The 23,604-nt window shown below is 38.4% G+C and overlaps 1 protein-coding gene across 2 annotated transcripts in view; it reads right to left on the minus strand.

Moving 5' to 3' along the window:
- Positions 1 to 23,604, minus strand: part of TNS4 (tensin 4) — a 40,224-nt gene that overhangs the window by 10,992 nt on the left and 5,628 nt on the right. For both annotated transcript variants that reach the window (XM_087713496.1, XM_087713498.1), the window contains exons 2-9: positions 21,087 to 21,674; positions 12,261 to 12,663; positions 9,913 to 10,337; positions 8,147 to 8,233; positions 5,959 to 6,066; positions 3,519 to 3,611; positions 2,123 to 2,200; positions 1,743 to 1,811 (exon numbers count right to left, since the gene is read on the minus strand). In XM_087713496.1, coding sequence (XP_087569622.1) covers positions 1,743 to 1,811; positions 2,123 to 2,200; positions 3,519 to 3,611; positions 5,959 to 6,066; positions 8,147 to 8,233; positions 9,913 to 10,337; positions 12,261 to 12,663; positions 21,087 to 21,558 — 1,735 coding nt within the window. In that variant the 5' untranslated portion in view covers positions 21,559 to 21,674. The remainder of the gene's footprint in view (positions 1 to 1,742; positions 1,812 to 2,122; positions 2,201 to 3,518; positions 3,612 to 5,958; positions 6,067 to 8,146; positions 8,234 to 9,912; positions 10,338 to 12,260; positions 12,664 to 21,086; positions 21,675 to 23,604) is intronic.

Raw genomic sequence — 23,604 nt, forward strand, 5'->3', positions numbered from 1 at the left:
CCTTTCTGCTTCATCTTTCCATAGTTTTTAAAAATGTATATATTTTCTTAACTACAATTAAATACATATAAACACTGAACTGCAGCACTATCTGAATGTTACTAACAGTGAAATGAAAAATTATAATGGAAACAAAACATTTACATATAAAACTTAGCAGGGTTCATTTTTTCATTTTTTAACCCTGTTCACAAAAGTAATTATGAGCGTTTGCAAAAAAAAAACCCTGAAACACAAAATGATCATCAAAATATGCCCCTCACTTGTCAGAATTCGTCTCTTCACTATTTGAACAAAGAAAAAGACTTAGCAAGCTTTTGTGATAAGTGAGATTAGATAATAATTTGTATTAATTACAAATCTGATGTGTTTTGTAGCAGCTTTAAATGTTTTAGTACAGCATGAAGAATGAAGAGATACCATATTTTTCGGCGTATAAGACACACCTTTCCCCCCCCCAAAAAAGACGGTGAAAATCTGGGGGCATCTTATACACTGAATACAGCATTTTTGGCCTCCTGAAGCCCCACCCTCTTCACAAAAATGGATGTGCAGAGGATTTGGGAGGTTTGCAGAGTGCACAACCTTTTTTTAAAAAAATTACCTCTTCAAAATCTTGGTGTGTCTTATAGTAAGTACAGTATTTTATATCACTTAAGTGATTTCTTGGTGCAGATACACTATCTAAATTGGCAACAACAAGTTCCTGAGCAGGTAAGGGGGCTGGCAAGCCAAGCAGTGCTGGACCCATGAGCTCAGAGATTATTTTCTGCTGCAGTGAAACGGGAGAGTCACCCTCTCCTCCCATTCAGTCTCATGCTTAGTCTCTGATGCTTCTGGGCTGGCACTGCCAGGTATCTTTGACAGGACCCTATCACTGCCCCTTTGGCCTTCCAGGTTGTCCACCGTGTGTCTCATTGAAGTCTGAGCAGAACGGCACTTCAAATTAACCAATGATCTGCACAACAAGAAACTAACTTGGTAATAACCCTAGCTGTGCTAGAAGTTGCTCTAGCTTGCCAGCGATGAATTTGCATAGGCAGAGAAAAGGAAGGAAGAAAGCCAAGAAGGAAAGAAAGAAAGAAAAATCACACAGAGAGGAAATCGATGTGTGCAACAGAGGAAGCATGAAAGTGAGCATGAAATCATAAAGCCTGACTTTTCATACAAGCAACTCAAAAAGCAGGAAACTTTGAGAAGTTTTGTCCTCTGTATGTGCTTCCTGTTCCAAGGTATTTGGGGCCACCTAATGCCCCCTAATGAAACAAGTGAATGTTATCTGGTAGCTCAGTTTTACAATATCTGATGAAGGCTTCTTAGCTGATCCTGCTGGAAGGCCTCTCTTTGACCAGTTGTCAATAGTGATGAATGGGCTAAATGCCTCCCTTAACCCTTCCCTCAAACCATAATCAAAACCAGTCAGACTTGAAAACGACTTCTCAAATTCCTTCCTTCCTTCTTCCCTCCCTCCCTCCCCCTCTCTCTGCCCCTCTACCTACACACAAACCACAGAGGATTAAAATCTATTATGTAATCACTGTGCCAAAAAAATATCTCTGTGTAGATACAGGATATTGTGGTCTGAATGGTAGCAAAATGTGACATCTTCCTAGAAAAGTGACAACACTGAAAAGAGGCAAAACATGTAGGCCAAATTGCAGGCCATTATTTATTACCTTAACATTTAGGATATAATATGGCCTGGTTAATTGAAGAAAAATCCTTACTCTCATTATACTCACCAGCAGCTTTTTGAGACAAAAGAAGAGCAGCTTCTGAATTAAGGGCTGGATTTTCATCACCGAGAAAAGCTAAGATAGGTATAATAGCACACCAGTTACAACCACATTACAAAACATATTAAATTAAAGTCTTGATGCACAACCATATCATCTACTGGAAAGATCTCTATAAATCTGCAATTCCAATATGATGCAGAGTTTGGTTTAATACATTAATAGTTGTTTGCTTATCCTTTTTATTGGGTTTTTTTTAATCATTAGCAAATATATTCAGGTTTAAAAAGGAATTGTTGTTAGCTGGTATCTATAGGATTTGTAAGAATTTGTGTATTATTCTTTTGATCATTGCAGGAACTCTTGGTCCAAGATTCTAAACATACCTTGGCTAGAAATAATCAGTTTGCAGGGTAGTGCTAATGGCATAATGGTGTGTTGATATACAAATGCTGAGAGACTTCCTGTAATAAAGAACAAATGGATGAGGTTTGTATAAAGTGTTCTTAACACCTCTATAGTCTACATTATTACTTCTCATCCTTCACTACATGTCTAAATTATTCATTTTCAGGTAATCAACAACTGGGGTAGCAGAGGTAAGAAACTGGGGATTTATGAGACCAACAGATCCATTTGTGGGCCTAGGAAGAATAGAGTGGGGGATTTGGGTAACTGGAAGGCAATTCTTGAGATTGACATTATTTGGATGCTCCCTCCCTCCTTTGTTATTTTGAATGGAATGATAATGGATGAATGAAAATGGTAAAAATGTTTGATGCAAATTCACTTGCTAAATCTAATCCCAAACTAGAACGCACTCTGTAAAACGCTATATATTTATTAAATTTTGTAAAAGCCCATGCTCTTTTTAAAGATATGCATACCAAAATCAATATACAAGCAAAAGGTTTATACAAAAATCTACACATATTGGGAAAATATCATTTGCACAGTGTGTGCATTTCTGATGCTTTAAAAAAATATTTGCCCCAATAAGAACCAACTTTCTGGAAGATTTTTAAGAAGCTACACTGATTTGTGAGTAGGCCAGCTGAATATCAGATATCCAATCTGAAATGGTAAGATTCAGTCTCCATGATAAAGGAAGCGATGGAGATGTTCTTCCTGCATAAGATATTGCTAGTAAAAGGTTAGCTATCTCAGGTAATGTGCCTCTCTGTATATTGGTTTAGGATTGTAGAAAAGGTCCACTACCTTCCAAGACTGCTACATTTATGACTTTCCATAGATAGCTGGTCCCACTTAATTGAAATAGAATGCTGAGTTTATTTCAAAGGTGTGTGTGTGTGTGTGTGTGTGTGTGTGTGTGTACACAATGGCTGCTGAACTAGTCTGCCAGTCCAGGTTTGAGACCTGAGTGCTGTATGATGTGTGAATTCCAGGCGCTTGTACCACCTAGCAGTTTGAAAGCATGCACATGCAAGTAGATAAATAGGTTTCACTTTGCTGGGAAAGTAACAGCATTCCATACACATCAGGGTATAGTCATGCTAACCACATGACTGCTGGCTCCCCCGGCTAAGAAATGAAAATGAATAGTGCCCCTTAGAGTTGGGCATGACTGGAAAGAGAAAACCTTTCCCTTTCCCTTGCTGAATCAGATGGGCAGGGCACTTTTTTTAAGGAGCAAAAAACAACACAGATGCAACTGCCTAAATCTCAGCTAATTGCAACCTCAACTAATAACTAAATGCATGAATATACGACAGTCACAACTTAAGCATAAGTAGCTGAAAACAACTAGACCAACAATCTTACCAAAATAGGGCTCTTCTTCCGCTCCCTTAAGATGCACTCCTTTGGGAGAAGACTCAATGAGGAAGTGTCTAATGTGGTTACCAGCATCTTCTCCTTTAAAACAAAACAAAACAAACTGAAATGTAACCTATAAAAAGCCAATACTTTACAATGGAAGTTTTCCAAAGAGCTTTAAAAGTGGCTTTTAAGTTCTTTTTTTCTAATTCTGATTTTGGTGCTGATTATGTTTAATATTGGATATAATATGTGACAATGAAGACATACGGTAATTCCTGAACCCAGCTTTGTATACAGAAATAGGTAATACACATATTTTTTTCTGATGTTCCAATGCTATTATCATCCTTTAATTCTATGGAAATTCTTTGTTATAAATCTAAACCAGATGAAGGAGCAGAATTGTTTTGAGAATAGTTTCAGCTCATGAAACAAAGTGTTTCTGAATATAAATCAGTGATGGACTCATAGTGGAATTCTTCCAGAGATGTGAAAGTTAAAACTTAAAAAAAACTAAACTCAATGTCTCATGAAATGGTGCACAGTCACCCAGCAATTATGTGTCTAAAATCCTCTATTTAAAGAAATATTATGTGATTGCAAATCCAATAATGTGAGAATTGGATTGAATTTCAAATGAAAGCTAATGAGTTGGAGTCATACACATAAGATAATTAACCACAAATCATAGAATTTGGAGCCACAATGACACCCTTGACCCTTTATCATAATCATGAACGTTTTCAGTATACGACAACAACAGAAAATACCTTCTATAAAGTTCACCCATACAAATAATCACAGAGAAAATATTGTTTTTGGCCTGCAAATGCAATGTAAACCAACAAAATTGAGAAGAAACAAATGAGTAGATTTTCTTTAACCTGTTCCTCCTCTCTCTGTGTACAGGAATATGTGTATTTTTTCCAGCTTTTTCCAGCAGAGTCCTCAGATGGGTTGGAATACAAATTCCATAATTCCCAATGACCATGCTGGATAGGACTAATGGGAATTATAGTTGAAGGTATTTAGAAGGCATCAATGTGTCATGGCATAGTTTTACTCTAGTGGTTTTTTTTTTATAATGATAAACCTTTTCCCAACTTTCAAAACCTAGGAATGTTGAAGGGCAAAGTTTAAATGCTAGAAATAAATATTATTTTTTAACATTAAAACAAAGGTTGCAATATTTGCTCACATTATTTGCAATCTCTCATTGCTCTCTTTTTCTTTTAAATAGATTATTTCTGCCACCCAGCAAAATTTGCTATTTGAGCCAAATTGGAGAAACTCTTAAAGTTGTGTAGAATGGCATGGAACATTCTGCTCGGCTCCTATTAATGATCATTAGCTTCCATCTCTTCTGTGCTTCATAACCCAACTGGGGCACACATAGTTAATTAATAGAGAAGTTTACATTTCTCTTCAGCTGCACTCCCCTCCCTGAAGCTGATCCATGCTGAAGTCACAGAAGGCTTGCTTGTCCTGGCTTGCAACTACTTTACACTGAAATCCTTGCATGGACAGGCTCCAGTATATTAGATTTGCTTTGTTTCTGTTTCATTTCCCCTGCGACATCTTGCAGGTTGCTTCCAATGTGAGAAGCTAAGTTTGCTCTGACTTGAACTTCAAACTGCCCTTGATTCAGAAAGACTCTGAATATAGTCATTTGCCAACTTTCTATTGCTTTTCTTTTTTATTTATTCGCAGTTCCTTTAGACGCCTCATCAGTCATCTTTCCTCTCCTCTTTCACTTCTCTGCTGGTTTACCCTCTGGGGTTTTCCCCCACCATTGCTTTCCTGTGTGAAAAAACTTGAGTTCGGTTTTGATTTCTGAAACACGTAATGACGATTGGTTGCTTTTATGGAAATGCTGTGCTCTCCATATAGAGCTCTGTTTTTCATTTTTGCAGAATTTCCTTAACTGTGTACCACTAGGCAACTGGGAACATGCAGTGAGCAATATGTTGAATGATTAACTACAGCCATGAGTTTGGAGCTTTTGGCCATGCAGGGAACTGTCACCTCTCTGCATTAGCTGCAGTTGCATCATCAGGAGAAGTGAATGTGCTGCCTCTCTGCGAGAGTCAATAGCCTCTCTTGTTTTCCAACGCTGCAACTGTCACATTTTTGAGAGTCTGCTATCTTTCCCTTTTTAGGTCTCGTCAGTATTCAGACTGGGAACATGCAGGTGGGACCCTAAATAAAGAATCCCTTAAGTGGGGTTTCTGCACAGTTTGGCTCCAGAGCAGGTTTTCTCAATGCAGTGCCCTCCAAATATACTGGAGCTACAACTTCCAGACTTCCAAGCCAACTGGCCCTCTGCTTGGGAATTCTACAATTTATAGTAAAATACATCTGGAAAGCATCAGGTAGGAGAAGGCTGCTGTTGGCCCCTCTCTATTATTACCTTTTTGCAGTTTAAAGCAGGAATTCTGAGTACCTGTTTTGTTGCTGAAGACTTTCAGGGCTAAGCCAAATGAGCCAGGATAAGATGTGCTGTCCCTCATAATAAATGTCCCTGGTGGTTCATCCATTAGCAGTTGGATAGCTGTTAAAACATACACCCAAAGAACAAAGTGTCATCATATCACAGAATAAAGAGAGACTACTAAGCATTTGTATCTTTTGCAAACACTGGTCCTTGTTCAAAGCATTTCATGTGTACTACTTAGCTGGCAACCTTCACAGTAAACCAATATTGTGATCATATGTTGCAAAGAGCGATAATGGCTTACTTAAGGCTATTTGACCAAGTTATACAGAGGCCAGATTGGGTTCGGCAGCTTTTTGATTTACAGCTCAGTCTCTTTGTTCTTCGTTATCTGAGATAAGACTAAAAAGGCTCTATATTTGAAAGAATTGAGAAGCTTGAAGGTCCTGGGAAGAAAATACTGCCTGCTCCTCAATAATATCGCATGTCTTGATCTATTTCATGCTCATCAGTTTGCAAGCTCTCCCTTTCAGAGACCCACAGGAATAAACCAGCTACACACAAAACCAGTAGTACCAGAACCATATCTGGGAAAAATTTCCTTTCTCAGGTATGGCCTGATACTACTGGCTTTATATGTAAGAGCCTTCTCATAAAAGAAAATTGTGGGAATTATCTGAAAGAACAAATAAAATACCTTATTTAGCATGAATATGTGCAACAAAAGCTTAAACAATAATTGTGAGCAAATGGACAACATCTCTTAACATTTCAGGGCAGGGAAATGTGATTGGATACCAGTCTTTATCAAGGGAGCTTTGTTTTACAAATAAGAAAATAGATGACAAATGGTATAATAATTTTTAGCAGTGGTATCAACTCAATTTGAATGCAGCAAATACGTATATGCAATGCTGTATAACTTATATCGTGCTACAGAAATAGGTTATCCCAAACATTGGAGTTTCAAAACATAAGGAAGTAGGTAAATTGGTAGATAAACAGTCAGTAAATCGAGGCAGGGAAAAGTAACCGAGAGACATTTATTTTGCCTTATCTAATAACTCTATCTATTTTTTAATGCTCCAAACATTCATTTGCATTTCCAGAAGCTTCCATGTTCCTAATGAGGAAGGGAGGGAAAGGATTAAATCCTTTTATCACTTCATTCTGTAAGTTGATTCTTCTTCAAAATGGACATGTAAATCAATATAAATCTGGTACATTTTCCTTTCTGTATCTATCTGGGAATCGATTCAGGGTTTCTTTGTTTTTTACAGACTTTAATAGATCAGTTAAAAAACTACACTGAACTTTATTAATAATTTATATGGAGCATTTGTGCACAACTTCTGTAATGTACCTGATTGTTCGTCCAAATGCTTAAAGAAATCTCTTTTAAACACACTTCTCTGAAATTATTTTGGTGCACAACTCTTTCACTACACCCATGTTCTGAGCCAAATGAAGAAAATGGCAAGAAAATGTATAAAAATAAAGGGAGAAAAAGCACAGGGAAGCCAACTTCTATCGGTTGTTTCTTTTCCTCCTGCAACCACAATTTCTGCCTTCCCCCCCTTTTTTTAAAAACATCAGAAGCAAGCTTGGAAGTCAATCTTTCCAAGGCTAGATGCCTGTGCTCCTAGAAGGAAGATAAAGGTGTGGTTCAGTGTGTACTTGAATCACACCTGTGGTGAAGAAGTCAATAGGTAGTTATTGGATTTGAAGTTGTTGTGAATTAAGTTCTCTCCAAGAATCCCATAGGGCATCCCAGAAATGTGTATCATTTAACAACAGCCATAAAAGGACAGAATAGTCATCCATTTTTAGTTTCCCCAAAAAAGCATGTGTATTAGGATATAAGATGCCTGCAGTACTGTTTAGTCCAATACTGTAAAGCAAAGCCTTTAATGGAGCTGCCAGCAACTTTTTTTTTCTGAAATGGATCTTCAAAGTAAGTATTTCTAGCCTGCTTTCCAAGGGAAATAATATGTATTAAAAAGCTGGACAATACCATAGATCCATAAAAACTAATAAAACACCTTCCTCAGAGATGGGAAGAGATATCAGCTCATGAAGCTCATTCACGTAGCAATCATATTTATCTCTGTGTCTGAATCAGGCCACATTCTTAGACTTTTAGCTTTCTTGCCTTTCCTTCATTTTGGATACTGTTGCCTGCTGTTCCTTAGATTACCTTGGTCTCTTGTGATGCTAGGTTTGAACCAAGATTTAGAGGTGTCCATCACAAACTTCATAGTTGTCTGGGCTTCTTTGGAATACCCTGCATGAAAAAAAAGTCATACATATATCTAAGTAAAAAAGAAGGTTAAGGAAAAGTGATTAGAAAAATCAGAAAGATTTTTTTTTCATCATAGAGGATTTTTTAATTTTAGAAAAGAATCTGCATATAAGGGAGGTTTTATAAAATAAATGAAGGCAAGCTGGAAAGGAAAAAGAGATTATCTCACTGTTTTCCATCTGTTTCAGTCTACAAATACTGAAATGGATGGACCACACTGAGATAATGGGAGACATCCAAATTCCTTCCAAATTCCCAGGATTCTAGGTTCACTGAAATCCAGACAGTAAGTTAGAAATGATTTAATTGAAATTCCTTGGATTTTCTTTTGCAATTAACACAAGAGTATCTGGAGAAGAGGTTAAAATAATCAAGATGGTACAATGAATATATAATGAAAACAACACCCTATGTTTGCTTCCATTGCTTCATTATAGCTTTCCATAGCTTTCATTTTGAAGGATTTTTTTGACATCCTTTGCAAATGTCCAGAGGGTAGCTGTCATCATACTGGACTTTTATAAGACTAGAAAAGTTTATTTTTCTTTTACATGATGACACACAACTAATTTTAAAAGTGACTGCTTAGTTGTGAAACCTAAAAACACAATTTCATATTCAGGGACTTTAATGAATCCCCAAACTGAATCTCCTCAAATCGCATGCCAAAATTTTAAATCAATTTTGCTATTTTGGACCCAGCTTCTGGATTTTGTATTGCCCTCTTCTCCTTCAAAAGTAAACACGGTTTAATTAGATTTCCTAGCAAACATTCAAAACCCCAACATTACATGTCAGGATTTAATATTAACAGAGTGACTACATTTTCCTAGAACATCTGGCTACTGTTAAGCAACAATACACCATTCTAGATGAATTATTGATTGGATGTCCCTGATCAGCCACTTTGTTTTTCTGATAGTCCTACTTTCTGGAAAGAGGATGCAGACTGAACCTGCAATTCTGGAACTACCCCTTCCTCCTTGACTGAGGTAGTATTGTTCAGATGGTAGCAGACAGAAGCATGTATGGGAATGAGAAAGCAAGGGAAATCCATTTTTCATACTGGTGTTCCCCACTAGCTTCCTTCTCAAACTGATTGTCAGATGGAAGATATGAGGAAAAAGGGCAGAGGAATGAATTTACTTCATCTGGATTTGTGCTTTTTCCTTCACTAAGTTTCTTGAAATACTTCAAAAGGCCCACAGGCAAAGGGGAGGGACGCTAGTGAATTAACAAATAGGGAATATGTGGTCAATTTAGGAAATTTTATCAGGTTGATTGTACAGATGCTTTGCTTGGATAATGTACAGATTGGCCTTATTCCCTGATTTTTGTATGAGCAGACACACTGCCGTTTTTAATTTGAATTATTTCCTTTTCTTTTCACAGCAGATAAATTTTATTTCACCCATCCTCTAGATTGGTACTTTTTAGATATGTAGACCTCAGCTTTCAGAATTCTTACCAACATCCATGTCGTCTGGATAAGGAGTTGCAATTCAGATTGTGTGAACCACATTTTACGTGATCTGGAAAAGGTCATTTATTCCAAAAAGTTGTATTCCTCCTTCCCAATTTTTAAAATAAAAGATTCCGTCCCAATTGGAAATAAAGAAACAAATATGTGAGCTTCCAGTCATAGGGATAGAACAACTTACCATCCAGAGATGAAGTGGAGGAACTTGAGTTGTCAGAATAGGAATTGTTTAGACCATTAACTCCTGAAGAACTGCTGGAATTGGTCTTAGGCATCTTATCTTTGAAGGAACTGGAGCAGCCCCTGGAAAGTTGAGTAGGTGTCCCACTCTCTTCTGGGAGACCATTGATGAGCACTATAGGGATTGGGAATGGGGGGTTTGTAACAGATGAAAGAGAATGGTTGTAGGTGTGGGTTTGTCCCTTCTGGTATGGCAGAGTTAGAGGAGAATTCTCTTTCTGGGAGCATGTGGCCCTGGGGAAGAAAGAACCAGGGCTGTTGGATGTAGCGTAACACCCTGTCAGGGATTCAACAGAGGAGGGACTTCCTATTGACCTAGTTAGAGATGTATCAAATTCATGGTTGGATAATGATTGTCTGCTGCTGCTGCAAAAGAGAAAAAAACATGCAGAAAAGTTAGAGAAGACTGTTAGTTCTAAACATCCATATGGGAGCAAATCATGCATGCTAAGTACACAAGATTTTAGAACTCTCTAATGGTGTCCAGTTTTGCTAAACTTGTCTAAAAGAATAATTGAAACTCATCTAGATAAAACCACTGTTCCATCTCCCAGTGACCAGCTAATTAGTGCTTTTTTTTAAAACACCAATCTTTTCAGAAATGGAAGAAAGTGGAGATAGATGATATTTCTTGGGGGAGGGCATGTTTTTACGATATTGCTGAACTAATGGGGCATCATCAATCAATCAGATTCAATCAGAATAGAGCTGGAAGGGACCTTGGAGTCCAACACCCCCCCCCCCCCAAAGCAGGAAAATATATCAACAAAACATATAGTTTGTATTATTCCAGAATGCAAGAAACCAAATAATGGTCTTAAGTTATATGAAGGCAGATTCCATTTGGACATTAGGAAAGAAACCCAAACAGTTGAAGTGTTTGGCTATAGAAATAAATTCCTAGAGAAGTGGACCTGCTCCTCCACAGTAGACATAAATCTACAGGAAATGCTTTTATTTGAATGCAGTGTAGAAAATCAAATTCATGTTTCTGATTTACTTCCTGTGACCTTTTCTAAAGACTCTGCTGTAATAGGCACTATGGACTTCTATGAAGACTAAATAACTCAGTACAGGAAACAAAAAATGTGTTCAATAGCAGGTTGCACAAATGAGTCTCTAAGCACTCTCTTGTTCTGGGGTGAGAAAAACAGTCCTAAAACAGATGAACCAACATGGATTTGGCCAATGACATTTAATGTGCAAATGATCTAGGCTTTAACCACATCTTTCTATTCCATAGTCAATGCAGACAAAGTGGGATTTCTGACCATCAACTTTCTGAAGGAGAAGGCCCTTGAATTAACACTGTTGAACTATTTACTAAGTCTGCACTACTATTAATCTTCTCATCATTCCTATCACCCATCTCCTCCCACTTATGACTGTATGAGTGTAACTTTGTTGCTTGTATCCTTATGATTTATATTGATTGTTTCATAATACGATTTGATTGCTTATTCGTACCCTATGACTATCATTAAGTGTTATACCTTATGATTCTTGACGAATGTATCTTGTCCTTTTATATACACTGAGAACATGTGCACCAAAGACAAATTCCTTGTCCAATCATACTTGGCCAATAAAGAATTATATTCTATTCCATTCTATTCCATTCTATTCTATTCTATTCTATTCTATTCTATTCTATTCTATTCTATTCTATTTTTAATAGAACCAAATAGGCATTTGGATTCAGTCATCTATGTAGTCCCTCCATTTCTAAGATCTTTCTGCTGGATTTAAGCAGCAGATATTTGGTGCACTAATGGATTTTTCTTAGGTGTGTATTGATTTGGCTCCTGGCATTTCCTAGCCTTGATTTTACAAAAGTGATTCTTAGTTATTTTGACATAGTGAGAGGTGCAGAGGAACTAAAAATTTTGGCTATGCCCAAAGAAAATAATAGTTGCCTTGAAATATGGTACACCTTCCCTTACCAAACAAGTCAATAGGTAAAACCTACTTTATCCTGTCACGTCCCAGTTCCAGTTCATTTTTTCCACCCACCATCTTTAAATGTGCACAATTGTTGCTGGCTTAGAGATAGTGTGACCAGGCCAAGGTATTGGTTGAGGGCACTATTCTGCTCTGACAGAGTTTTTCATCACTGCTACCATTTTCTCCTGCCGTCATTGCTATACATTTTTTCTTCCTCCTTTCACCTTACTGCCTGATAGTATTTTTGTAAGCAAGCAACTGCAAAGTAGCTCAGGCAATGAAACTTAACTACAGAGAAATGTCAAATAATCACACAGGATAATCCCTTTTATATAATGCATTTACCTTCCAAAAATGTAACTGGTGTCTGACCCAGGACTTGTTGAAAGCATTGATGCCTCACTGCATCGCTGGGCCATCCTCCTGAGTTGCAGGATGCCTGGAGAGGAAGCTAGGGAAGAATTTGAACCATAGGATGCAAAGTTCTTCTGATCTCGTTGTGGAATGGAAATACTTTCTGATACTTGGATGCAAGTTGGTGACTGCCTTCCTGTAGGGGAGAAATGCTGTGCACTTCCAGAAATATTACCAACAACATCGCAGTTATAGCCAAGGTTGCCTCCACGTGGAAATAAATGCCCCCGATTTGGCGAAGACACAGAAAACGGAGTGCTGGAAGGACTTCTTGAGTTCTGCCAAGACTCTTGATACTTGGTTTTGCCTGGTGACATTTCAATATATTTTATGTCTGGTAAAAATAACAAGAGAAAATAAGACAAACTGCAAGAGCCACAAAATCAATTAGAATCCTTAGGTTCAACAGTCCTAAATCATTCTCCGGAAACATATGTAAAGTTCTTTACTACATTTACAAAGCAACAGATATTTAAAAGCAGATTTTAAATAATAGTATTTAATGTGTGTCAATACCTTATAACCAGCAGCACATGAGTGGGGAGGGCTGGCAATCAAAATGAACAAATGAACTAATATGAGAGAAGCCTTTGGAAAATATACCCTTCATATGATGAATACAAGAGTGATAAGAGATTTTACTTATGGAATTGATGAAAAGTCCTCCATGAAAAGAATGCTGGAAATCTTAGTATCCATTGGGGGGGGGGAATGGATATTAGCAGAGAAGTACCAGGACCTGCTGGAGTATTGGAGAGGATATGGAAAGTAGAGACCATTGTCGTCCCAATGATGGTAGGAGAACTCAGAGCTGTGACTCCTAAGTTGGGAAAGTGGCTCCAACAGATCCTAGGAAAAGCATTACACCTTTCTGTCAAGAAGATGGTAGAGAACAGCTAAGATATTGTGCTGAACCCTCAAGCTTGCCAGGCCTCTGGTAGAGGGCTTGAGATTTAAGAAGATGCATACCACTCATTGTATTATATTGTATTGCATTGCATAACTTTACATTAGTATACTGCTATGCTATGCTATGCTATGCTATGCTATGCTATGCTATGCTATGCTATGCTATGCTATGCTATACCAGGGATATGATAGTTCAGTGGCTAAGATGCTGAGCTTGTTGATCAGAAAGGTCGGAAATTTGGCAGTTCAAATCCCTAACACTGTGTAATGGAGTGAGCTCCCATTACTTGTCCCAGCCTTTGCCAACTAGCAGTTCGAAAGCACATGAAATGCAAGTGGGAAGATAACAGCATTCCGTCATGCCGGCCATATGACCGCAGAGACGTCTTCAAACAGCACTGGCTCTTTGGGTTTAAAATGGAGATAGGCACCGCCCCCTAGAGTTGGGAACAACTAGCAAATTTACCTTTATACTACACTACACTAGACTACACTAATCATATATCAGTAATATATGGTGGTATTAAAAATGGAATAATAAATAAATGTTCTGCATTTCAATTATCCATGACCATGCTGCCCGGGACTGTGAGAATGGCAATGGCAGTGGGAGCAGCTGAAGGATATTGGGTTGTCTACGAAGACAGACCAAGAAAGAAAGAAGCTCTAACCTTACATTGATTTTGGATCATACACATTAGCATTGACAGTTGGTGAGACTGGCAGAGATTAATGGTCCAAATCCATTATAATTGCTGGTACATAGATCATAGTACATAGTATGGCACCTTTCCAACAAGGCAGAAATATGGCTAAGAATTCTGGGAGTTGTAAAATCCTATTACCATTTCCATTATAACATCTACTAATTTTATTTCAAGTTACTCTATAACCTGCTTTTTCCCCAAAGAACAATAATTAGTGGGGGAACAAAGCTGGTAAATGTAGATACTGCATTTGTCTGATTCATTGTGAGACAATCTTATATGCTTCTGATTGGTCATTCATTCCAGCACAAGAATATTGGAGCTAAAGGGCAGATTATCTAGGTGGATAAACACCATTTTCAAGATCTTCTTTTTTCCAGGTGCAGATAACCTTCTAGCCAGACTTGGAAGTCAAAGAGCCTCCCAACAATGTGTTTTGTAGAGTCATCCAAGCAAGCTTCATGTCAATGAGTGCATTACTTGTTGGCACCTGAATAAAAGGGTGGGGATGCAAGCTTCAGTTGTTCTCCTTTCCTGCCTGTTCTGACAGCAAATGAGAAACATCTGGTTACTCCCAAAGAACATATCAGATACAAGTTAAAGGAGATTGCACAAAGCCATCTCCCTGCGCTGTTTTGACTCCAACCAAGCAATGATCTCATGCTGACCTTTACCAATATGTGTAATACAATTAGGATAACACATATTGCATTCAATTTTTTCTAACATGGAACTGCATTTCAAAGCAAAAAGGTGAGTTTATATTACTACTAATACTGCCAATACTTCCCCTAACATTTGGTTTTAGAAAAGAAAACCAACACTAGTCCGCAAAAACCATCTAAAGGCATTTCATTTAAATTTGATATCACAAGACATACCACTCTGGACAGTTAGATTTTAAAATGTATACTAGATGTATATAATATACATAAAATGTATAATATACTAGATGTATATAATATACATATAAGAAGCTTTTATATGGATATGATTTTGAAGAAAGAATACGAAGAAAAATAAGGGATATGTAACTTTCCCAGTGGTTTGCTCTTCTGTTCAAAATCCTTCCATGTGGGTTTTACACATTTTGATCTACAAAGAGACATTTTGTTTTTCCTGGGACAAATGACCTGTAATTCAGTTGGAACACATGAACATGTTGTCCCTCTTCTTTCCTTTATTACTTAGCACCCACGTTAAAAAAAGAATCATAGCTCAACAGTAGATCACATTATGTAGATGCAAAAGATCAAGGTTAATCTCTAACAGCTGCAGCTTGGAGCGGTGAAGGTTGCTGTCAGAAATCTGCTCAATTGCTCTGACAGCATGTGAATACTGACTCAGATCAATAATTCAGTTTGGAATCAGGCAGCTTTAAAACACATTGATTTCAAAAACCTGCAAAGAGATATCAGTTAAACTTGATCTTACAATACAATAGCAGAGTTGGAAGGGACCTCGGAGGTCTTCTAGTCCAACCCTCTGCCTAGGCAGGAAACCCTATATCATTCCAGACAAATGGCTATCCAACATCTTCTTAAAGACTTCCAGTGTTGGGGCATTCACAGCTTCTGGAGGCAAGCTGTTCCACTGATTAATTGTTCTAACTGTCAGGAAATTTCTCCGCAGTTCTAAGTTGATTCTCTCCTTGATCAGTTTCCACCCATTGTTTCTTGTTCTACCCTCAGGTGCCTTGGAGAATAGTTTGACTCCCTCTTCATTGTGGCAACCCCTGAGATATTGGAACACTGCTATCATGTCTTCCCTAGTCCTTCTTTTCATTAAACTAGACATACTCAGTTCCTGGAACTGTTCTTCAAATGTTTTAATCTCCAGTCCCCTAATCATCTTTGTTGCTCTTCTCTGCACTCTTTCTAGAGTCTCCACATCTTTTCTACTTCGTGGCGACCAAAACTGAATGCAGTATTCCAAGTGTCGCCTTACCAAGGCATTATAAAGTGGTATTAACACCTCATGTGATCTTGATTCTATTCCTCTGTTTATGTAGCCTAGAACTGTGTTGGCTTTTTTGGCAGTTGCTGCACACCGCTGGCTCATGTTTAAATGTTTGTCCACTAGGACTCCAAGATCCCTCTCACAGTTACTACTATTGAGCAAGGTCCCACCTATACTGTACCTGTGCATTTTGTTTTTCTTGCCTAAATGTAGAACCTTACTCTTTTCACTATTGAATTTCATTTTATTAGATAGTGCCCAATGTTCAAGTTTGTCAAGATCCTTCTGTATCTTAAGCCTGTCTTCTGGAGTGTTGGCTATTCCTGCCACCTTGGTGTCATCTGCAAATTTGATGAGTTTCCCATTTATTCCCTCATCCAAATCATTGATGAAGATGTTGAAGAGTATTGGGCCTAAAACAGAGCCTTGGGGTACTCCACTGCATATTTCCCTCTATGTAGATGCAGTTCCATTGAGGACTACATGTTGAGTGCAGTTGGTCAGCCAGTTACGAATCCATCTGGTGGTGATGCTTTCTAACCCACTTTCTTCTACTTTATCTAGTAGTAGGTTATGGTCTACCTTATCAAATGCCTTACTGAAGTCCAAATAAACTATATCGACAGCATTCCTCTGCTCCACTAATTTTGTCACTTTGTCAAAGAATGCAATAAGATTAGTCTGGCATGATCTGTTTTTGACAAACCCATGTTGGCTTTTGGCTATTACTTTGTTTACTTCTAGGTATTCGCTAATTCATTGCTTGATTATCTTTTCCAGAATCTTTCCTGATATTGAGGTCAGGCTGATAGGTCTGTAGTTTCCTGGATCTATTTTTTTTTTACCTTTTTTGAAGATGGAAACCACATCAGCTCTTTCCCAGTCCTCTGGCAATTCCCCGGTGCTCCAGGATCTCTGAAAGATATAGTTCAGTGGTTCTGAGATCTTGTCTGCCAGTTCCTTCAGAACCCTGGGGTGTAATCCATCCAGTCCTGGTGATTTGAACTCGTCTAGGGTAGACAGGTGCTCGCTTATCATTTTCTTCCCTATTTCAACTTGTGTTCTTAATCTGATTTTTGTGGTGCTGTTTTTGATAGATTGGACTGTTTTATCCCTTTGTGTAAAGACAGATGCAAAAAATGAGTTATATAGTTCTGCTTTCTCCCTGTTGCTTGTCACCTTCTTGCCACTTTCTCCCAGCAATAGACCAATTGTTTCCTTAACTTTTTTTCTTGTTTTTAACATGTTGGAAGAAGCTTTTTTATTTTTTACTTTTGTGGCAAGCCTTTCTTCATTGTGAACTTTAGCTTTCCTCACTTCATCTTTACAGGCTCGGGCTATTTGCTGATATTCTGCCTTAGTTATGTCTTCCTTTTTCCACTTTTTATACTTAATCTTTTTTGTCTTTCAATTTGTCAGAGAGTTCTTTATGCAGCCATGCTGGTTTCTTTTGGGAGCTGTTATTTTTCTTCTTCATTGGTATTGTGCTAGACTGGGCTTTTGTAATCTAATTTTTCAAAATTTCCCAAGCTTCTTGAGTTGTTTTCCCCTTGAGGATTCTCATCCATGGAATTCTTCCCAAGCCCTCTCTAAGTTTATCTGTTTCATATATTAGCTAGGACCCTCGAGAACAGAATCCTAAATTGAAAATATAAAGATGTTTTTAAAAATCTTTTATAAATAGTATGCACATATATTGCCTGAAGCACCTATAAAGAAGTGGCTATGTCCATGATCTTTTCTAGGTAATCACTGCATATATTTGCAGTGCAGGCCAGCTTAGCTATTTATAAGAAGAGCACACCCTAGCAAATGATGTCATCCACAGGCAATCTGCATTCCAAAGTACAAACTTTAACATGGCATTATGAGTCATGCTTATCTTCCTGCCTTGCCTTAAGGATTTGGCTACTGTGGGGATTGATAGGCTGAAAATGATTACCTGGTCTATACAATTAGAATGAGAATTGTAGTTATCTGAAGCATGGATTCCAGCATTGGAAACTGATTTTGCTTAGAGAAAGCACATAACAAAACTTTAAGTTATTGAAGATTTGATTACTCCATATGACAATGACTTTTAAAGTACTGTATGTGGAACACTAACTTCCTATGCTGGCCAAACCAAAGTAAAAAGTATAGCATCTTGCCATTTGATAAGCAATAAAAGCAATATTGCAACTATCTTACAATAGCCGAGGTGGCGCAGTGGTTAGAGTGCAGCACTGCAGGCTATTTCAGGTGACTGCAGTTCTGCAGTTCAGCTGTTCACATCTCATCGGCTCAAGGTTGACTCAGCCTTCCATCCTTCCGAGGTGGGTAAAATGAGGACCCGGATTGTTGTTGGCGGCAATATGCTGACTCTGTAAACCGCTTAGAGAGGGCTGAAAGCCCTATGAAGCGGTATATAAGTCTAACTGCTATTGCTATTGCTATTACTGACAGTCTGTGTTAAGTTCTTGAGCTGGGGTTGTATTGCTTTCATATCCTGTTTGTGGCTGCTTGTGGGGGCAGGAGGTACCTGGCATACTATTACTGACAAATGGATGATGGGCATTGCTTATCTGGACAAAAACTGGACCTTTTGTCTTATCCTCAGTAAATTCTTAAATGTTATTATTATGATCAACAACAATGGTAAAATTTAATTGATTAGAAGAAAGTCAAATTTACTGCAATGTCATTGAAATCACTAAGGCTTATTTGTGAAAACCAACATTGTTTTATTGAGCTTACCCTGAGGATGACCAAACTTGAATGAAATTCTAATAGTACAATCATGAGCCATAAAATATGTTACACTTTCTGAATCTCTACTTTTTCTGGTGTATTGCAAAGTCCATTCTAGAATAATTACAGGGAATGTGCTTGGCTGAAGCATTTATTAGCTTTTTTTTTTTAAAGTAAACGAATGCAATATTTGTATCTGTAAAGCCAAAAATATTGTATGAACTGGAAAGTTTCCCAACCTGTAGGATTACATGTCAATATGTCCATGCATAGATAAATGATGGAGGAAGTTAAGAGTTAATTATTTGCTGGCCTTGGCAATTGCCACTTGGAACACTCTGTGAGGCATAACTGGGATCTCATTGTGTAAGAAGATCGGTCTGAACAAGCCCTTAGGGCAGGGGTGTCAAACTCATGGTGTCACAGCGTCGTCATGTGATATATTGCAACATTTCCCCCCTTCACTAAAGCAGGCGTGGGTGTTGCCAGCGCATGCACATCTGGCCCACGGGCTACAAGTTTGACATCCCTGCCTTCGGGCCAGCCAAACCCCAAGCGGAAGACACAAAGAAACTGGCATATCCAATCTGTTGGAATTGAAATAAAACAATATGTTAGGTAAGACAGAATCATAACAGGACAGCACGGCAGATTCAAATGCAGTACAAAGTTTGGATGGGACCACCTGGAGAAGATTTGATTGAGTTACTTTTATGAGAAAGTCACATTATTTGGAACATTTTGGCCCTATTTGCATAAATACTTGACTGAGTCATACCCAAGAGATGTAGTGTATCAGCATGTCAAGTGAACTCTTTAACCCATAAAAAAAATATCCTGTTTAGCCAACCCAGAGGGGATTAAATTTAACAGGAGGAGGAAGGTGTGTTGGATAAAGTTGCCTTAAGTTGTTGATGAAAATAATAAAGGTGGGATAGGTAAAGGTAAAGGTAAAGGTTCCCCACCCATGCGTACTAGTTGTTTCCAGTTCTAGGGGCGGTGCTTATCTCCATTTCTAAGCCGAAGAGCCAGCGCTGTCTGAAGACTTCTCTGTGGTCATTTGACCAGCATGACTAAATGCCGAAGGCACAGAGTGCTGATATTTTCCCACCAAAGTGGTCCCTATTTTTTCTACTTGCACTTTTTACATGCTTTACAACTGCTAGGTTGACAGAAGCTGGGACAAGTAATGGGAGCTCACTCTGTTACGTGGTGCTAGGGATTCGAACTGCTGAACTACCAAACTTCTGATTGACAAGCTCAGCATCTAGGCCACTAAGCCACCATGTCCCAGAAAGGTGGGATACCAACAAACAAATATTAAATGTAGTTCCAAATAGTCCTGGATTAGCTTGATTTTAATTAATTTCCCGGTAAGTCACTCAGAATTGTCTTGAACTTTGAGATGGACAGCAAATAAATTTGATAAATAGAAGTAATAAATAAATACAACTCCTTCCCTTTTGGGTCAGGTCTTTTACTGGGATTATACTGACATTCCTTATTTCCAAAACAGAGATAACCAAAAAAGAGACTCTTGTCTTTGTTTCCTTAGTAGATTTCACCCCTGCTATTAAGGACATATGCTGAGAAAGTAAAAAAAATACAAACACAAAAACACCTAAAGCGACTGTAATTGCAAAATTGAAACCCTGGGCCTTTTCACCTCCTTCATAGTCAGGACACCCATAGAAAGGGTTGGGGTTGGAATTTCGCAGTGTTGTGAAATGTTGACTCACCTATGGACTGAAAAAGGAACAGAGAGTTCCTTTCCCTATGCCTGTCTAGTGCCCTTTTGGCAACCCTAAAAACACCATTGCTGATTCCCTCCACTTTCTTTTGCAAAATAATTAAAAAGGCAGAAAGTAGGCAGATAACATCCAGAATCCAGACAGCTTTGTGGCAGCTGATGGATTAAAAGATTGCCACATATGACTGGACAACCATTCTATGTCTCATTAAATGACTAGAGGAAGAGTAGAAGGGTTTGAGTCCTTCTTTTATAGTCTTTGGTAGAATGACAATTTTTACTATATGATTGCCAGATGTTAGCTGTAGAATTCAATGGGTTGCCAAAGCAACAAAATCTTAATTTGTAATCCCCTCCTCACCTATCTGCCATAATCCATTCAGAGTGAAAAAAAAATGTATATGCTTTGGTGTCTTTTTATTAGTGGCATCTAAGAACCCCCGGGATCATCCATTGCAAGATCACTTCCACACATATTTTTTAATGCAAGAAATTGCACATTCTTTTGAAAAGCTTCCACTCCACCCTCTAGAAACTGGTCTTGATTGTTCATATACATTTTCAGGGCTCAAGAACAAGGGGTGCAGCTTTCTGAATTCTCTGCCCTCAATTTCAGCTCTCTAGGCTTAAAATTTCTAGATGTTGGTAAAGGGAATTACTTTTAGAGTGATCTCTTATGGTTTGAGGCATTCCATATCTTACCTGATGTATCAAGTTCATGCTTTGCCACCACACTGGTGTTGCTTTGTGGAGCAGCCTGTAGGGGACTCTGTGCCTGGGTCGGCTGTTGCAGTGGCTTGAATGTTGGGTCAATTTCCAAGATCAAGCGGTTCAAGTTCTCAATAGATATATCCAAAGTAGGAGAGGCTGGATAGCTTTCTTCATTTGGCTCTGTTGGTTCTTCCTGCTGATGTTTGTCCTCACAATGTTGAGAGGGCACAGGTGTGGCTATTACAGTAGATTTAACAGCTTTATTAGGTGGTGAGGATCCTTGGGTTTGAGCCAACAAGTTCTTCCTGTCCCAGCCTTCCACTGTATAATAAAAACACTGCATTGGCAATGTGTGACAGGACAAACCATCATTTGGGTGCTGCAAACAGGCATGTTCTTCTTTGGGTGAAATGCATACTGTCTGCCCAACCCGTACCACATGATTTGGGATGACTTTTGACATCCTGAAGCTATTAAGTCTTCTTGTCTTTATGTTGTGATTGATTCCAATTTTGCCAATACCTGTAAACTTTAGTTGGGTCCTGATTCATTCATCGAGAAGTCCCATATGCATAGGACCTTAAAAAAATGAAAGAAAGAAAGAAAGGAGTGCACTTTAGTCTCAGAGGTGGGAGAGGGAAAGAAAATAGTTCACAAATAAATTCTAAGGATAGGAATTATTTGCACCAATGCATTTTCTGCCAAACTGGATTTGAAAGATTACTTTTAATTAATGATGAAGTACAGGAAAAAAAAGTGTCAAAATTCTTTCTCCCTCCACTTACAGTTTTAGGAGTTTAAGATTCCACTATGTGTTTGCTATTTGAATTTTTAAAATTGCATGTTATCTGCTCTTTGTTTAAAATTTAAAGAAAGGATCGCTCACTATTGTTGCACTATTATAGGATGTTAAAACAGAAGCTATAGAGACCAGAAGGAGAAGTCAACAAAAGGAAAAGTCAGGGGGTGAGGGACGTACTATGAAGGAAACTGTTTCCTTCATAGTGTCCTGAGATGACTGTCAGGACTCTGTCATCCATACCAAGGTTGTGGTGGGAACATTCTTGCTTATGGAGCCATCTTTGGACTCAGTCTATTTCAAGTGTTTCTATATTCAATTTTTAGCTAAGCTGATAAAAAGGGAAGTGTAGCGAGGCTTCAGTAGATCTTAGACAAAACTACTTATCCTGATCAGAGAGCCGAGGTGGCGCAGTGATTAGGGTGCAGTACTGAAGGCCACTACAGCTGACTGTTATCTGCAGTTCAGCGGTTCTAATCTCACCGGCTCAAGGTTGACTCAGCCTTCCATCCTTCCGAGGTGGATGAAATGAGGACCCAGACTGTTGGGGGCAATATGCTGACTCTGTAAACCGCTTAGAGAGGACTGAAAGCCCTATGAAGCGGTATATAAGTCAAACTGCTATTGCTATTGCTATCAGAAGTGGGTTCCTACCTATTCAGTCCAGTTCGGCCGAATAGGTAGTAACTCCAGAGGACACGTGACTATACTGGTTCTATGATCGGCGGTGCCATCTTGATTTTCCTGTTCTGCACATGCGCAGAACAATCTTCATTAAAAATGTAATTTTTATTCTTTTTTTTAATGTTGTGCCCATGCACAGATCATTTTAAATAAAAATGTGCATGTGTGCACAATTTTTTTACTACCGAAACAGTAATAATGGCGGCTGGAAGCCACCCCTGATCCTGATGCTTTGTAGTCTGGTTTCAGGTCCATAATTGGCACCTGAACAGAAATGGTCTGTAAACTGAAGCTCAGCCCAGGTGAAAGAGAGAGATACTGTTTGTGGATTATGCTAGCTGAGTTCCAGAGGGGTCTGCAATTTCCTGAAAGCAGCATGTTTGCAGTTTTGAAAGTTGTTAGATACTAGCTATCGTTATAATGGTTTCCACCAAAGAGATTTGGCTTAATCTCATTGGTCGAAGGGTCTGACAGCTCCCTTTAAAAGGGCTGCTGTCAGACTCAACCTTCACTGGATTGTACCTACCTGTTCTGTTACAATAAAGAGCTGTTGTTGCCTTTAGTCTGAGTGTGCCTTTCCATTACCCGATCTAACAAAAGTGGCCCTAGATTCTACATTGTCAACAGCGGCCCAGATGGTCTTGATGGCACCATGTGCCTTTTATCACCTTTGGCCGATTTACTAATTGTGACATTATGTGGAGAGAAGCAGACTTACAACATTTATGCTCTGGTAACTTCCCATGCGGATTTTTGCAAAGCGCTGTACATGGGACTACTTTTGAAAATAGTTTGTTAGTTTAGAATGATTGGGGCTGATTAAAATAAACATATTATACTATTTGCTTTTCATTTATACTGGCTGATAGTTCATTTTCAGACCCAATTCAAAGTGCTGATTTTAACCAAAATTAACCTATAAAAGCTTAGGGCTATATACCTGAAGAAGTGCCTTCTTCTATATATTCTATCTGGATCTTGAGATCTTCTGCTGAGGCCCTTTCCAGGTCCTTGCACCAAAGGAGA

Source organism: Thamnophis sirtalis, unplaced genomic scaffold (assembly GCF_051295495.1).
Source record: "Thamnophis sirtalis isolate CommonGarterSnake01/CBP01778 unplaced genomic scaffold, rThaSir2_p1.2 scaffold_4, whole genome shotgun sequence".
Classification (NCBI taxonomy): domain Eukaryota; kingdom Metazoa; phylum Chordata; class Lepidosauria; order Squamata; family Natricidae; genus Thamnophis; species Thamnophis sirtalis.